Below are 16,822 nucleotides of genomic sequence, written 5' to 3' on the forward strand. Positions count from 1 at the left end.
ACTGACAATCCAACAGTTGGTTTTACCCAGACCCACTGCTGCTTCCAGCTCACAGGGCATCACCCAAGCCAGGGTGAGACCCCTGGGCACAACATTTCATGTTCTTAAGAGCAAGTGCTAGCTTTCAACTGAACATTCTGGAAAAACAACCAGCACATTCTCCCTTCAGATCAGGGTGTGCAGGAATAGGAGAGAGAAAATCCCACATAATGATCCATCAAAGGCAGGGGCTGCCTCACTGACACAACAGGAAGAATTTAATGCACACAAAGGAGAGGGAGACCCACACCACCCTCCCTTAGAACCTGTCACCTGTGTTTAAGCTGCATTTCTGCACCTCTCTTGATATATTAAGTAATTTATACACTTGAGCCTGCATTTCTGAAGAGTTCAGGGTGAGGTAAACTGGCCCTGATGGATGGCAAGAGCTCAGGAACAAACAGAAACTGAGCACATTTACAGCAATCTAATGGCCAATCTGTCCAAGGCTTTAATGTGCTGGAAGTGGTGTTTGGGAACAGGATTTTCCAGAGACTTCACAGAAAACAGGCTAAATTTGATAAAACCACACAGCAAATATTTTGCAAGGTTTCTGGTCAATGGGAAGTGTTGAAAACAGGAACAGTGGGAGTGCTCAGGGAAGCACAGCCAGTCAGCCCAAAGGGCTGCAGACCAATTTAACATCTGTCCAGGTACACAGAGCCCAGCACTGCAGGGTGTTTGTGCCCACTGTCCTCTGAGCAGAGCCCCTGAAAGCTGCAGATTACAAAATGTGAAGAAAAACAGCTCCATGAGGACTTCCACCCACATTCTGACAGGATTTCAAATCTGCTTCTCAAGGCAACTTTTGCTTGCCCAACACGTGACCTCATGGTTTGCACTTCTCACATCACTGCAGACATGAAAGGATTCACAGATATCCCCTCATTTCTTTCAAAAAAGAGTGGTTTAGGTGGGGCTGAGGATTTCTGCTGTTGACCAAAGCTCCCTAGCATCTTCAGCACTGATTAGAGACAGAGCAGTGATGGTAAATCTGCAATGGGTTCATGACAAATCAGGCAGCACAAGCAAGCTCTGCACTATCTTGATTGCACCATCAGTTGGTTTCAAAAAAAAACACTTTAAATTCTGTTCAATTAAAGGCTGCATCAGAACAGAAACATGTACAGAATAAGGACTTTAACCTGAAAAATCCAACAGACAGCCTCTGGGTCATGGGAGATGTACAAAGATCAAATCCCAAAGCAATGTGCTTATTCACACACACTGCACTGAAAACCTGAGTCTCTGATAGCATCACTCCACAAAAAAGGATTCTGACCAGTCAGATTAAAATTCACCTCATTAAAATCCTTACCTGTTGTACATGAGGCGTTTGAAGTCTTGAAATAAAGTGTCCTTGTTTTTATCAATGAATCCAGTGACAGAGTAACTAAAAATGAAGGAAAACCAGAGTTAATTGCAAAGTAGCAAAATCCTTCTGTGAGCTGCTGGTAGCTGTGGAATCAGCATCCCTGCACTCCTCCAGACACAGCAGATGCTAATCCAGCCCTGCTCCCAGCCTGTGCTAATGCTGCAGGAGCAGAGTGTGGGACTTGGATCCTTGGGCCCAGCTCCCACCTCCAGCAACAGCACCCCTGGCCTCAGAGAGCTCCTGAAACAGGAACAGCACCCCTGGCTTCAGAGAGCTCCTGGAACAGCACCCCTGGCCTCAGAGAGCTCCTAAGACAGGAACAGCACCCCTGGCTGCAGAGAGCTCCAGGAACAGGAACAGCACCCCTGGCTGCAGAGAGCTCCTGGAACAGGAACAGCACCCCTGGCTGCAGAGAGCTCCAGGAACAGCACCCCTGGCCTCAGAGAGCTCCAGGAACAGCACCCCTGGCTGCAGAGAGCTCCAGGAACAGGAACAGCACCCCTGGCTGCAGAGAGCTCCTGAGACAGGAACAGCACCCCTGGCCTCAGAGAGCTCCTGAGACAGGAACAGCACCCCTGGCTGCAGAGAGCTCCTGAAACAGGACCCCTGGCCTCAGAGAGCTCCTGAGGCAGGAACAGCACCCCTGGCTGCAGAGAGCTCCTGGAACAGGAACAGCACCCCTGGCTGCAGAGAGCTCCAGGAACAGCACCCCTGGCCTCAGAGAGCTCCTGGAACAGGAACAGCACCCCTGGCTGCAGAGAGCTCCAGGAACAGCACCCCTGGCCTCAGAGAGCTCCAGCACAGAACAGCACACCTGGCTGCAGAGAGCTCCAGCACAGAACAGCACCCCTGGCTGCAGAGAGCTCCTGGAGCAGGACCCCTGGCTGCAGAGAGCTCCTGAAACAGGAACAGCACACCTGGCCCCAGAGAGCTCCTGGAGCTGTGCAGGTGCTGGCTGAGACACCTCACAGCACCTGGGCAGGGGGTAGAAGGCCCAAATTCAGGATTTACACTCAGGATTCTGTCTCCAAACTGGGTGTGTATGTTTGTGTAAATCCTAGAGAAATTCGGGTTTGTTTTTCAATCTCTGCAGTCTGCCCCTCTCTCAGCAGAGAGTCTGAATTCCTGAGCAGCCTCTGAGTAGTGACTGGGAGCTGCCCTGGAAGTCAGCACACACAGAAACACACACACACACTTTAGAGTCCTTCCTTCCTCTGCTCCCACAGGAGCACCACTGGAGGAGGTCACTGTTCCAGGATTTCATCTCCTCCAGCTCTCAAGGCAGGCAGTGCTCTGTCCTCTCAGAAAAGGTCCAAAGTCTCCCCATTCAGTGACTCCCATGCAGATGTTTCCTGAGCTCCAGATCCCACCCTGGGAAGCTGCACCCAACCTACAGACTGGGATCACCCCACAGCCTGAAATCCCTGTATGGAGCCATCCTCAAATCCCAGAGTCATGGAACAGGGTCTTTCAAAAGGCACCCAGTGCCACCCCTGCCATGGCAGGGACACCTCTCACTGTCCCAGGCTGCTCCCAGCCCCAGTGTCCAGCCTGGCCTTGGGCACTGCCAGGGATGCAGGGGCAGCCCCAGCTGCTCTGGGCACCCTGTGCCAGGGCCTCACCATCCTCAAGTCTTGGGCCTGAACTATCTGTGATTCCTTCCACATTTCAGTTTTCTTTTACACCATTTGTCAGCCACTGGCAGTTCAGAAGGTTCAGCCACTAAGACAGCACTTTGTATTTTCTCCCCCTAAACCCTCTAAAATCAGAAATGTCTGTCAGGAACTGCTCAGCAAAGACTCCAGAAGATAACCTGCTTGTGCTATTTGGGCTCCAATCTGATCACACTGGTTGTTCTTGGAAATTAAAGGTAAAATTAATCCCAAGGTAAAAGAAATCATTAATTCTTCCTTCAGTGACTCCCTTTCTTCTGACATGGGAAGTTACACAAATTCTAAACCATTCAATTACTCCAGTGATATTCCACACACCAAATGGTTTCTACCATGTGCATCCTTCACTTTCACTCACTCTCCCTTCCCAGTGCTGTCACCTCCTGCACTTGTTCCTGCAGGCTCCAGGCAAACACTTCCCAATCCTCCTGCCCTGATCCCTCCTGCAGGTTATCTCTCCCCTGGGCTCCCAGCCTGCTCCAACTGATTGGAGAATTTAAAGCCAGAGTTATATAATCACACCAAACAGATGTCTAAACCAGACTTTATTAGCTCAGTGTAGCTTTCTTGCATAAACACTGCTGCCTTTTTTCCCCTTTTCCTTCCCCTGGAGCACTGCTCTCCCCTCACCCCTCACTCTCCTTTTGTTTCACTCCAAGTACAAATTCCCCCTCTGTAGAGCAAGGCACCAGCAGAAGATTTAATTGATAAGCAAGTGCTGCACTCTGTAATTGTGTGTGACAGCTATTCTGGCTTGCACCAGAAGCAGCAGTAAATCAGAATATTGTGCCACTTCAGAGCTGCTGGGAAGACAAAAATAAAATGTGCAGCTTTATTTCAGAAGGAAACTCACATCACATCCCCGGCGTAGTGCTTGATCCGGAAATCTCTGTCAAACTCCAGCGTTTTGTCTGTGGCACAAAGCTGAAACAAATTCACATACATTAAAATACCACCCATGGATTGATATTAAAACACCAGCCCTGGATTTACAAGCTCCATGGAAGAGCAACCTGCCTTCAAAATAGCACTGGGAACTACAGGAATTCCACTTTCTTTGTGCATGTGCAGATGTGAAAGCCACTGCTGGAAAATGTTTTCATGGATGCACTGTAAGAACATGTGCTTGTACAAATGAAGCTGCAAGAGCCTATAATTTCATGAAGAAATTGATACTATCCCAGAAACACCATGATGCAAAAAGAACACTCGTGCCTGTAGAGAAACATTGCACCCACGAGTTGATTTATTACTTTTTTAAGTCTTCCTTTATGTTTTTTTGCCATTGCAGTGTAACTGCAGAGAAATGGGCCAACTGCTGTGCCAGCAGCAAGGCTTGCTCAGTCCCAGACCCCTCCTGGTCATCTGACACCCCTCAAACAGGGAACCCCCTGCAGAACCACTGTTCCAGGCTCAAATTCCCATCCCATCCTATCCCATCCCATCCCATCCCATCCCATCCCATCCCATCCCATCCCATCCCATCCCATCCCACCCATCCCATCCCATCCCATCCCATTCCTTCTGTCCAGTGTCCACATGGCAGCTGCTCAGCAGCAGTGCCTGTAACACACTCAGGAATAGCAGGAGCCAAAAAATCCATCAGGGTTGGCTTAATTAAAAAGGGAGTATGAGATAAGAATGAGGATTTTGTTATAGGCAAAAGGAGCAGGAGATGAATTAAGACTTTGCAGGCAGAATTTAACAATACCAAAGGCTATGAGCAGATATCTGCTATCCACAAAAAGTCTTGGAGAAATAAAAGAGGAAATTATCATGGTTGAAATAAAGGGCAGGAAGGATGATTAGGAGCAGGGAGATACACTCCAAAAATTCACCTGTGTCCAGGAACACAGAATAGATTGGCTCAGACTGTAAGAAGGGGTGAACAAACCAGAATATATCTTACACAAAATGAATCAGAAGGAGGAGCCCAAGGAGTGTGAGTACCAAGGGGAGGTGTGGGGAGTCCAGCAGGGCAGGAGCAGGGAGCACCAGGAGCTGCAGAGCTGATGGATGACCAAGGTGCAGCAGAACACAGGGAAAATGAAGACAGGAGGCAATGCCAGGGAAACAAAGGCATTTTTCTTGCTGCAGCTTTGTTCCCAGCAGGGGCCTGGGGAGTGCCTTTTTCAGCTACCCAAACACACAGCTCAAACCAACAAGTCAATAAAAGGGGTAAATACCAAATGGCAACAGAAATGTGTCTGTGCTACCAGGCAGGGCACAGCTGGCAGCACAAGCTCCTCTGAACGCTCACCCAGCTCTGAGAGGCTGGAAGGAGCCATAACAGCAATCAGGGATTTTGCTGTTTGCTGGTTTGGCTTTTTCCAAAGGAGTGATTCTGTCTAAACTTTGTGTTTCCTGAACAAAACAGCTGAAATTAGTGAAAAAAAGACCAGCAAGAACATTGATACAGTGGATCACCTGCCTGGGTTTCTGTGAGCCCTTCCAGGAGGCTCCTCACTGACAGCTCACAGCATCCAAGGGTGAGTAAAGACAGGAGAAAGGTGTTGGAAAGATGGGAATCCTGTGGGAGCCTGCCCTGAGCCTGTGCTTTCACAGCATCTGAAATGAGCCATAATCTGAGGGCAAGGGAAGGTCAGAGGGCTGGGTGGGGGCACTCAGTCACCGAGGGCTGGCTGGGAACAGCCAAATGAGGGCAAAGCAGAGCAAATGGAACTCCCCAGCAGGGCAGGGACTCCCACTGGGAAAGGGCAAAGTTCACAGGAACTGATGGGCCCCAAACCATCCCTTCCTGACTCAACAGGGATCTTAACAGACCTCATTCATCTCAACAAGGACATGGAGAACTGGGAGAGGCTTAAAGGGCAAATCCCATCCCCTGTGACTGACTGCCCTGGGAGGATGGGCCAACAAACTCAGCTGCCCCAGGTAAGGAAAGAAATGCCAGAGATGATGGCAAAACATGTGGAGATGATGTAGTGGAAGACAAAGAAAAATGTGTTTTGCCATTTAAAAACTGGAGGTGAGAGGTGTAATCTAAAATGGAAAAGGGAGGAGGAGAGAAACAGGGAGGAAGGAGCTCCTCACTTGAATATCTGAGCTGTGGAATTCTTTGTTGATTTAAAAACCAAGAAGACCACACAAAAACCCTGTCAAGAAGACCAGGAGGCTCCTGGGCTGCAGGTCCCTGCAGAATGGGAGCATGTCAAGTTATCTGTACACATTTGTCCTGAATTGGGCTCTCACTTGGGCATTCACCACTGTCCAGTGTCTCAGGAGACACAACATCAGAACTGGAATGGACCTTCTGATATCTTCCCTTCACAAGCAGTTTGTTGAGATTGATGCTCTCCACAATTTGAAGATTGAGGCATTCATGGACTGTCTGTCACTGCCCTTGATCCTTCCAAAGTATAATATCAACAGAAAATCAATGGAACTTGGAGAGGTTGAGGATACAAATGGTGATCTTGGGAAGGGCCACTAGAACAGCTGGCACATCTGCACATCCAGATTAGCACTAGACAAACCCGAGGAGGACACCCCATGCTCCAGGAACACAAAATTCTGCACAAATTCTGCTGGTGGAAGTGTTAAGCAGCATTGTCCTGGCTCGTTTGGCCTTGCCCAGGACAAGGGCAGTGATTCCTCCACTCTGGAAGCTCAGAGGAGCCGGGTACACAAAGTAGGACACGACTATTTAGGGCACCACAGCCCCCCAGAGCTCCTCCACATGGAGCCTGTGTGCAGCATGCTCTGCAGGGAGCAGTGGAGCATGAACTGGGCTGAGGGATGGGAGCTGTTCCCAACACATGCACGTTAACTCCTTGGGAACAGCTCCCATCTGTGTGGAACTTTACAGGATCTGCATGGAACCACTGCAGTCTGCAAAGGCAGGGCATGAGTGGAATCAAGCTCTTTGTTTTAATCCAAGTTAGAAAAGCCTGGCTCAGAAGGTTCAGGCTTCCCACAGCAGTTCTGGGTGGGACTGAAGAAGAGCTCTGAGGTGCTGGGATGTCTGCAGAGATGGGAGAAAAGATAATAATTATGCTGAGAGGTTTATGGGTCAATGTTTTCAAGGCTCTATTGATTTAACTAGAAATTAGCAAGCCAGGCAGATCCATCAGCCCCTCCATAAACATTATTTACAGCAGGATTCCTTGCCTCCCTCTTAGCCTGTGCAGGCAGTTTGTGACAACGCCACCTCCTGCTGAGGAGCGCTGCAGCTGGCAATGCTGCCCTTTCATGTCTCCTTGCTGGGAGGGGACTCCCAAAGGCAAGGACTTGAGCAGATTTTATTTTTAAATGTTCATTTTATAGCCTCCCATAGCACCTCCTGAAATTCCATCCCCTTCTGCCACTGCACTAAAGGACCACCTGCTCCCTCTGTGGCAGATGTGGGAGCAAGGACAGAACAGAAACCAAACTCCTCTCTGACATCCACTGACCAGACAGCTCCAGAAACTGGACCAGGCCCCAGCATCCTGCTGCAGAGGATCCCAGACTTCATCCCACCAGTACTACCACTGCAGGAAGCAGTTTGTATTCAAACAGGAACCCAGGCCAGGCCTCACATTTATTTTGATGTGAGTTTTCTCAGAATGTTCCATGTCATTGCTCAGGCACGTGAAATCTGGGTCAAAACTGGAATCAAGCTCCCTGTCCCCCTCCCTGAGCTCAGGTACACCTGGCAGGTGTGCATCAGGTGTGCTGCAGCAAAAGGGCATTTAAGGAAAATCATTATCTGGGAGGAAAAAGTGCTTTTGGTTTACTTTCATCCTGGCCTCTCCTCAGACAGCCCCAGCCAGATCCATTGTTTATCCCAGGCCTCCCAGAGGCAGCCTTTAGCACATATCTTACACAACCAGGCTAATTTGGTACTTCTGACCTACATAAAATATTGTGCTGGGGTGGGAGGGAGCAGGGGGGACCAGCACTCTGAGCCATGCATTTTAGACAACGTTTCTGAGTAGAGACATATCAAACTAAAGGCCCTTCTTTGATTACTCCGTGTGAAAGATTCTCAAATTAATCAGGCTGGTGACCATTTTGCAATCTGCTGCCAAGTGAGGAATAAATGAAGCCTTTTAATTCGCCCATTGTAGCCCAGACAAAGGCAGGCGAGGGCCCTGGGTGCTCTGAGGTGCAGAGGGAGACGAGCACGTTCTGCAGCCAATGAGGATGAAAAAAGCCCAAATCACAGCGCTGTAATAATGCAGGAGTGTGAATAATTTCACTGTCACTATGTATTAGAGCAGCCTGGGAAGAACAACACGTGGGCCGAGCCGGCGTATCGATTGGTTCCAGATGACATCATGATATGTCAAGGCACGAGCTCAGGCTCCTTTTATCCCGGAATAAAAGGGATGAGCCACTGGATGGGCTGGAGCTCCCTCTGCCGGGCTCCTCTGCGGCTGGAGCTGCTCCGGCCTCCGCATCCCACACTCAGTCGCAGCGATTCCAACCCAGCCCTCCCTAAACCCCTTTTCCTCATTTCTATTCCTCCTCAGAACGTGGGGAAGGGACAGCAGAGACAGCAGGGTCTGCGGGTTACCTTCCTGCTGGAGAAGTGAGCGTGCTTCCCCAGTTTGCTGTTGAGGGCCTCGAGGAACATCTCATCCGTGACTTTGCCCACGTTCATGCAGGCATCATCCAGAATGGCAATGATCCCTTTGTGCTGCTGCTCCACCAGGTCCACGATAACCTGGTTGTTGAAATAATCAATCTGCAGGAAACAAAGGACAGGGGTGTTGGTGACCTTGGCTGCAGAAATGGGAGGGTACCAGTGCTGGCCATAGCAGCCAGTGTGACAGCGAGGAGCAATCAGCTCTGAATGTGCAGATCTCTGATTCCAGATAAAGCAGGCTGCTCTCCTGCACTGAACAGCACAGAAAGTGATTTTTCAAGCCTGAACAGCACAGAAAGTGATTTTTCAAGCCCCTCAGGTACATCTCAAGATCTCTACTGCAGAATGCTCTTTAAAATGTCTTTTACAATTCAGCTGTGTGCAGTCACCACAGTGACACTGCACATCCTGTCCTTGGCATTCTGAAGCGAGTATGAACAGGAAAAGTCAAGATTTTTACATATTACCATCAACAACTAGAAAAATCTATAAGCACTCAGCACAGAAACCCACAGTTACGTGTGTGGCATCACAGAGGTGCCACAATAGGTTTCATCTCAGACCTGGAGTCCTGTATTTTCCCAAGGAGACACGTGGTGAGGTGATTGGGGAGCTCCTGCCCCAGCCTGGTCCCAGCCTGGCAGGAGAGCTGGCAGGGACACAGATGTCCCATCAGCTGGAGCCTGCATGTGGAACAGCTTCAGGTCCAGCCCTTGTGCTGGTACACTGACCTCACACCACCTCTGCCTCCCCTGCCAAAGCACTCACATGCTTCCAGGGAATTCCCTCTCGCTGGTACTCCTCCTGCTCCTGCTTTAGAACCAGCTGAATGAAGAGCTGCTGCAGCTTTTCATTGCAGTAATTAATGCAGAATTGTTCAAAGCTGCAAAAACATGAGAAGAAAAGGTGATGAGTGTTCTGGGAAAGGCAAGGGCACAACCCTGGGCTTTAGAAGGTGGCTCACCTGTTATTGTCAAATATCTCAAAGCCATAGATATCCAGGACCCCAATGACTGTGTTCTTGCCATGCACTGTGGTGTCGTAGTTCTTCACCTCGATGACATCGTTGATGTGTGTCACAATCCAGCAGAAGAGACGCTCGTAAATGGCCTGCAGGAAACACAGACTGAGGGCTCCTGCCTGCACCTGCCTCAGCTCTTCCCAGGAAATTCCACACAGCTCATTCCAGGCCTTCATCAAAGCTGCAGGTCGTGCTCATGAAAGTGAGCAGCTACTGACTGAAGAAAATATTCTATGGAAGTATTTATTTTCTTTCTTCCAAAACTCATTTATACCAAGTTGAAATCCCGGTGAGGTCACTGGGTGCAGCAGTTCCCTAATTTGATTCCAGTCAGCTTTTCAGCTGCCTAATAAGCACCATTCCTGAGAATTATTTAACAATAGTGAAGAGCAAGAGAGAGGTCAGTCACAGAAACTTAACAACTGAACACAATGACAGGAGAATAATCCTGTTCACCTTTCACAAAGACAATGTGCTGCAGGCAGAGGTATCTTCAAAGTTTTCATGTTCAAAATGTGCTCTGAAGCTGGGTAAATACATTATCTCAGGAAAAGAAGTCAAGTTCATTATCAATGACCTTCATAATCTCATCCACTCCTCCCTTATAATTTGATTTCTGAGCAGAGGAGGAACAATTGTCACTCCTGCCATCAGTACTCACCTTTCCTGTGGAAGGTGTCCCTGCCCTTGGCAGGGGTCTGGAACAAGATGGTCTTTAAGGTCCCTTCAACCCAAACTATTCTACAATTCTTCATAAAAATATTTTAAAATACCACTGTGTTTCCAACATGAATTCTAGATGTTACAGTTCCACTCTTTCAATTTAACTGCAAAATGAAGTTGAGGATCCCATTTCACAGCAAATTCCTCCCTGTAGGACACATTTGCAGATCCATCCCCTCCTCGGTGTGCCTGGCACTGCTGGCTGGATCCCTGCTGGAAGGGCAGGGATGGAGAGGTGCCACAGACCCCTACAGAACTCAAGAGCACCGAGGTTCAGAGAGAAATCTGCAGGATGTTCAGCAAGCCCTGTGCTTATTGACCCACCCAGGAATCCTCCTGAAAAATGTGCAGTTCTGGCAGCAATGCCCACCTTGGGCACTGCCAGTCTGTGCTGCACACCTCAATGCAAAGGCAAAGGCAGCAGAGCTGTGTCTGGGAGTGTGACAGGAAGGGGACTGCACCCACCTTTGCAAAGGCATCCCTGCCATAGGTGGCCTCCTGCTCCGTGTGCTGTTTGTCGATGACGTCCCTGCCCGTGGCCACCGTCCGGAACAGCAGCGCCTTCTCCACCAGCTCGGCCTTGGTGGACAGGAGCTCAGCAATGACTGACACCAGCTTGCTGTTCTCAATGATGGGGGTGTCTCCATCCACATAGAACTTCAGGTTCCCCTGCAATCAGCAGCATTTCTCCATCTGCCTTTTGCTAACAGGGATCAGCACACGCCAGCTCCATCCATTTTCCACCAGGCTGGAAATCTCCTGCCACACTGGAAGGTGGGTCCTGCACATCCACACCCTCAAACTTCCAATGTCAGAGGGAGCAGCAAGGGCTTTCTCAAAGGCTCAGCTCAGTGTTCAGCTCAGCTTTTGGGACAAACAACATCAAACACCATCCCAAGATTCAGAGTTCATGGATAGGGAATGACACCATACATGCAAATGCTGGATGCAGCATTTGTCTTCACTGCAGCTCACCATGAAACCACTGCTGCAATTCCCCTGCCACAGAGGGAATGGGAATGGTGTGGGGAAGCTGAGAGCTCAATGCCAGTGGGACTGGACAAAGGCTCAGCTTTTGGGACAAACAACATCAAACATTTCCCAAGATTTAATCAAACACCATCCCAAGATTCAGAGACCAGGGATAGGGAATTACACCGTGTAGCATTTGTCTTCACTGCAGCTCACCATGAAACCACTGGCTGCAATTCCCCTGCCCCAGAGGGAATGGGAATGGCATGGCATGGAAGCTGAGAGGTCAGTGCCAGTGGGACTGGACTGGCAGCTCTGCTCCTGGGTACCTTCTGTGCCAGGATTAAGCAGTGACACCCCTTGGTGATCCACAGCAGAGGGTTGTCTCCCAGCCTGACTGCATGGCCCCACTCTGCTCTGCCTCCCTTCCTTCCCAGCACTGTCATCCTAAGAAGGAAAGGAACTGGAATAAAGTTGCTCTTTGCCACCCTCCTCCTGGCCACCTCTTTCCTCAGGAAACATGAGAGCTGAGCTACAGGGACTCCCTGCTACTGTGCAGGGGAGGAGGCTGCGGCTCCCAGGAGGACCCATGAGAAGGAAGGATCTCCTCAGTCTCAGAACACAAAGAGTTAAGAGGACTCCTGTGTTTCCTGTGCTCAGCCTTCACCATGAAGTGAAGCAGGATCACTGTGGTGAAGGTGAGTGTGAGGGCACAAAGGGACAGAAGCTCCCCATCCCCTCACTGCCAAACCCCAATAGTTCCTTTTTGAGAACATACAACAGCTCCCAGTACTTAGTGGTGTGCCTGGTTTGGGATCTGGAACATTCAGGAATACATGTGATCATCATTGCAGGGCCCTGTTCCAGCAAGGACTTTCTGTCACCACTGGAGCTGGGAGCTGGACACCTTCCCAGCCACCAAGGGCTTCTGCAGCAGCAAAATCAGAGCTGCTGGCAGTCCAAACCCTCATGGGTTCAGGGATGGTACCCATGGGCAGGGAGCTTACCAGGTGCAGAATGGCTGCCACGATTTTGTAGACAGTTTGAATCTCCTCCTGCTTGAAGCCAATCACCTTCATGGCATCAGCAACTGCCTTGAACTCAGCCCCATCGTTGATGGAACACTGAGGGGAGAGAGAAGTTTGGGATGGGGGATTTAATGGAAGTCAGCTGTGAGTGAGCAAGGATTTCACAAGCCCATGGGAAACAAGATGCACTTTGATGTTTCTCAGAGGCAAGACACTGTCATGAGGTTTCCCAGCTTATTCCAATGCCATCTTGCATGCCTGGACACTGAACCCTGCATTGCACACACGGATTCTGGCAGCAGGAGACACAGAAATCCACCACAGCACAATAAATTTACCAGTGGAATTTGCTGAGAAAGAGTTCATAAAAAATCCCAGAAGAACAGGGACAATTTGTGCACTCACAGACTCTCTGAGCAGAGGCTGCAGAGCACGAGCAGGAAATCTCTGTTCTCCACCTCTCTCAAGATTAGCCTCTCCCTCCCTCCCTGCAGCCTCCTGGGTTTGTTTTCAATACACCTTTTTAAAGAGAATCACCTGGCCTGGGAGAAGGTCTCTGGGTTTCTGTACATGTGCATCTCACAAAAGCACCCAGGAAATCAGGGAGCCTTTGGTCTGGAGCTGCTTCAAAGGGACAACACTAGGGACAGCTCCAGCTCTATCTGAAATGTTCAGGATTTTGCTGTCTAAAAACTTCATGGGTTTGTTCCCTTCTTTCATGCTCTGAGTTCCCCCTTGAGGACAAGTCAGGCATGAAGACTCAGTGCTTCAGTAACTCAAAGATCTGCTGCAAATAAAATGAGTCTTTCTGGCTTTTTGCTCCAGAAGGCACTTTAAGGTACCCATTAGAGCATGGATTGTCTGCCACTGCTAATGGGCCAAGTATCCACACCTGCATTTATTAATAAATCATTTTATTGCTGTTTATAAGCAGATGCAGGATGCACAGGTATATTTGTATATTTTAAGCAGAATAGAGGTAAATAAATCTTTTCTATGATTCTAAGTACACTTGTGCTTTATCTTGTACCAGAAACCTCATTACAAACAGCACACCAGTGTCACCTTTCCCCACTCATCCCCTCTGATCTCAACTTTTGCTAACTCAGCAGTGCTTTGAGCATTTCCAGCAGCACTTCCAATGTGAAGCTGTCCCTGGGTCCCTCAGAGCCCTCACCTTGAGCTGTGCCCCAGGGCAGATGTAGCTGTAGGCTGATGCATCCTTCTGGAGGTGCAGAGAACGCAGCAGCTGCTCAGAACCTCCCTGCAGGAGCTGCAGGAAGAGAGTTTTAAGAAATGGTGAATGAAAAATGTAAAATCCTTCTTTTTTCTGTCTCTTATTCATCTGCTTGACAAGCAAAATAATGAAAATATTAATTAGTGCTGCAGTATCTGGAGCACAATGTGCAAGATACAAGGCCTGCCACCACAAATCACTGTCCTTTAGAGTCACAACTGTATAAAAACCAGCCTGAACCCCTCCCAGACCTGTCCACAGCTGTGCCATGCCACAGCTGTGCTTTGGCAAGCACACTGCCCACACAGAGACCTTTCCTCCTGGAAATGACACATCCATAAGGAAAGTGCTAATATGCCATCATGGAGTACTGAAAAAGTGGAAAAAAAATAAACAAACCTCCCCTTCCTTCAGTGCAGAATCAAGGCTATACTAATAGGCTGACCATACCCCCCAAAGGACACACAGGGAACCAATACTCAATGTGGAAGACATTAAAGAACATCCAAAAAACCAAATTACTTCCATATGGACTAAAGGCTTCAAGACAAAATAGAGGGATTAGGCTTACTACACATAAAACAGTGACTCAAAGTCCAATATCCCACCATATTTGTTAAGTCAGCCTCCTTTAAAGTTTAGCAGTGTGTTAATATGGGACTGGAGGATAGAAAACAATCCATCTTCCCAGGCTCCCTCCCAGCCCAGGCCCCTGCAGAGAACTGAAGAACCCAAGCTCACCCAAGATGCTGCAAAAGGGAACCCTGTGCAAAACACATGAGAGGGCGAAAGCCCTGAGTGCTCTGCCCAAGGGAAGCTGGGACAGGTCACTGCTCCAGCAAAGGAACACAAACCTGGTAGAAGGAGTGGAAGCTTCGCTCCCCGGGCTGCTGCACGATCACACGGGACTGGGGAACAAAGAACAGAGCTGGGTGTTAGTGTCCCCCCAGACCAGGACATCCCATCACCAGGACACCCCAAATCCATCCCATCTCACACTCAGGCTCTTAGGAACACCATCACACACGTGTGACCCTGAGCTTGAGGGCTGCAGGCAAAAGCAGCAGTTGTGTAACAGCTGCAATGTCCTACTTCCACCCAGGAGTCCCATGTGGGAACCACAGGGTTGCTTTCATGGAAGAGTCAAATAAAAACCATCATTTCAGTTTTAGAATGATTTAATCATTGGAAATGAAAACCAGGACTCTGTGACTACAGATAAATACTCAGGGCCTGGTGCTCACCACTGCTACACCCCCAGGACAGCACCCACAGTACAAGGGGATGCTCTGCTCTGACACAAGGGCCTTGTTTTAGGAGCTGTAGCTCCATTCCAGAATCCTCATTCCAGACCAGAGTAAAACAGCACAAAAAAGGGTTAAATGCAGCAGACATTCAGTGAACCAGCAATGTGTCCTTATTTCATGCTACAAGTCTGAACTATGGAGAGTGATGGGGAACAGAGCTGTGGTGGGGACGTTCAGGTTGGAGACCAGGGCAAGGTTCTTCCCCCAGAGGGTGCTGGCACTGCCCAGGCTCCCCAGGGAATGGGCACAGCCCTGAGGCTGCCAGAACTCCAGGAGGGTTTGGGCACCATTCCCAGGGATGCCCAGGGTTTGTTGGGGGGTCTGGGCAGGGCCAGGGGTTGGACTGGATGATCCTGGCAGGTCCCTTTCAACCCAGGATATTCCATGATTTGATGTGTTCCTGCTGCAAAGCCACTGTCTGTTACTGCTTGCATTTGGGCCAGAGCCTCCACTGCTTTCAAATGGAAACAAATTTAACTTGGGAGAAGTCAGGGATATGAAATAAACAATCAGGATAAATAAATCATCAGGATTTAAGTCACTGCAGCTGTAGTCCCAGCCCTCTTCTTACATCAAAGTAACCCAAGTTAAATGTTTGGGTTTGTTGTTTTGTTTTTTAAAATAAAGTGTTTACTCTGAAAATAGACTTCAGGGAAATAAGGGGAGAAGTAAAAAAGAAACACAAACAAAAAAGGGTGTTGGCAGATGTGGTCAAACACATAATCAAAGCCAGACGTGTCTCACACAGCAAGAACTGTTAATGGCTCACGCCTGAGCTCTCCAGTTTTGCATATTCCAATGTTTTCAGACACCACTTAATGACACGAGGAAAATAATTATGCTCATGATCACTTGGAATATATAAAAACAACACTACCAACAGCTCACCCAAGGCTGTGGCACTATTCCAAAATAACACTTCTCAAGCACACTTGCTCCCTACAGCCCTGGAAATCTCCTTCTCCAGGGGGAGATCAGTGCAGGAATTACAAAGCAGGAGCTGTGCAGAGAGTAAATTTTATCCAAAATAAAAACTGAGATTAAACTTCACACACCTACACACACAAGGTCCTTTGGGTAACACAGCCCCATTGCTGCTGAGCTCTGAAGTGCAGGAACAGGGCACTGCCAGCACTGCAGTGGCTTTTCCGACTCCTGAGGAAAACTTCAGCCCTGGATTTATTTTCTGTGCCCTCATTACTCACCTGCCACACACATCTGAACAGAAAACTTCCTACTGACAAAGCCCAGATTGCAAAAGCAACTCCAGCAAAGGCTGCAAGCCTGGAAGGAAGAGTGCCTTACCTTTTCTAGCAGGTAATTATTGATGTGCCCCCCTATGGGGTCTCCCTTGAAATCAAAGTTGATGTCCATGTACTTTCCAAAGCGGCTGGAATTGTCGTTGCGGTTTGTTTTGGCGTTGCCAAAGGCCTCCAGCACGCAGTTGGATTTCAGCAGGATGTTCTTCACTCTGCAGCAGGGATGGAGGCATGGAAAAGGGTAAGACTTCAACACTCACAGCCCGGGATTTTTTTTCCCAGCCATTTCTCCAGAAGGATTCTGTGCCAGCAGTGATGCTCTTGGATGGCAGATTTGGGCAGGGGCGGATGGCATCAGCAATCCCACGGGAAATCAGCTGGGAGCTGTCAGCAATGCTCCTCAGAGGAAGCAAATGCTCTTTGGTTCACAGACCAGACCCCCACCCTGAAATCAGCACCAGAAATTCAGCTTCTATGCACATTTGAATTCTAAAATCAATTTTCTGAACTCTTTTTCAAATCATTTTCAAAAGTTCATTTGGGGTAGGTTTAAGTCTGTTTCTGCAGAAGGGCCCATTCTTTGCTCCAAAGCTTT

At 48.9% G+C, this 16,822-nt stretch overlaps 1 protein-coding gene across 1 annotated transcript in view; it reads right to left on the reverse strand.

Annotated features, from left to right (window-relative positions):
- Positions 1 to 16,822, reverse strand: part of MYO1D (myosin ID) — a 169,369-nt gene that overhangs the window by 112,842 nt on the left and 39,705 nt on the right. Inside the window, exons 4-13 of the mRNA XM_066566705.1 lie at positions 16,274 to 16,439; positions 14,516 to 14,569; positions 13,602 to 13,697; positions 12,404 to 12,520; positions 10,890 to 11,093; positions 9,645 to 9,790; positions 9,449 to 9,563; positions 8,609 to 8,779; positions 3,941 to 4,011; positions 1,358 to 1,432 (exon numbers count right to left, since the gene is read on the reverse strand). Coding sequence (XP_066422802.1) covers positions 1,358 to 1,432; positions 3,941 to 4,011; positions 8,609 to 8,779; positions 9,449 to 9,563; positions 9,645 to 9,790; positions 10,890 to 11,093; positions 12,404 to 12,520; positions 13,602 to 13,697; positions 14,516 to 14,569; positions 16,274 to 16,439 — 1,215 coding nt within the window. The remainder of the gene's footprint in view (positions 1 to 1,357; positions 1,433 to 3,940; positions 4,012 to 8,608; positions 8,780 to 9,448; positions 9,564 to 9,644; positions 9,791 to 10,889; positions 11,094 to 12,403; positions 12,521 to 13,601; positions 13,698 to 14,515; positions 14,570 to 16,273; positions 16,440 to 16,822) is intronic.

Source organism: Molothrus aeneus, chromosome 28, assembly GCF_037042795.1.
Source record: "Molothrus aeneus isolate 106 chromosome 28, BPBGC_Maene_1.0, whole genome shotgun sequence".
In the NCBI taxonomy this organism is placed as follows: Eukaryota; Metazoa; Chordata; class Aves; order Passeriformes; family Icteridae; genus Molothrus; species Molothrus aeneus.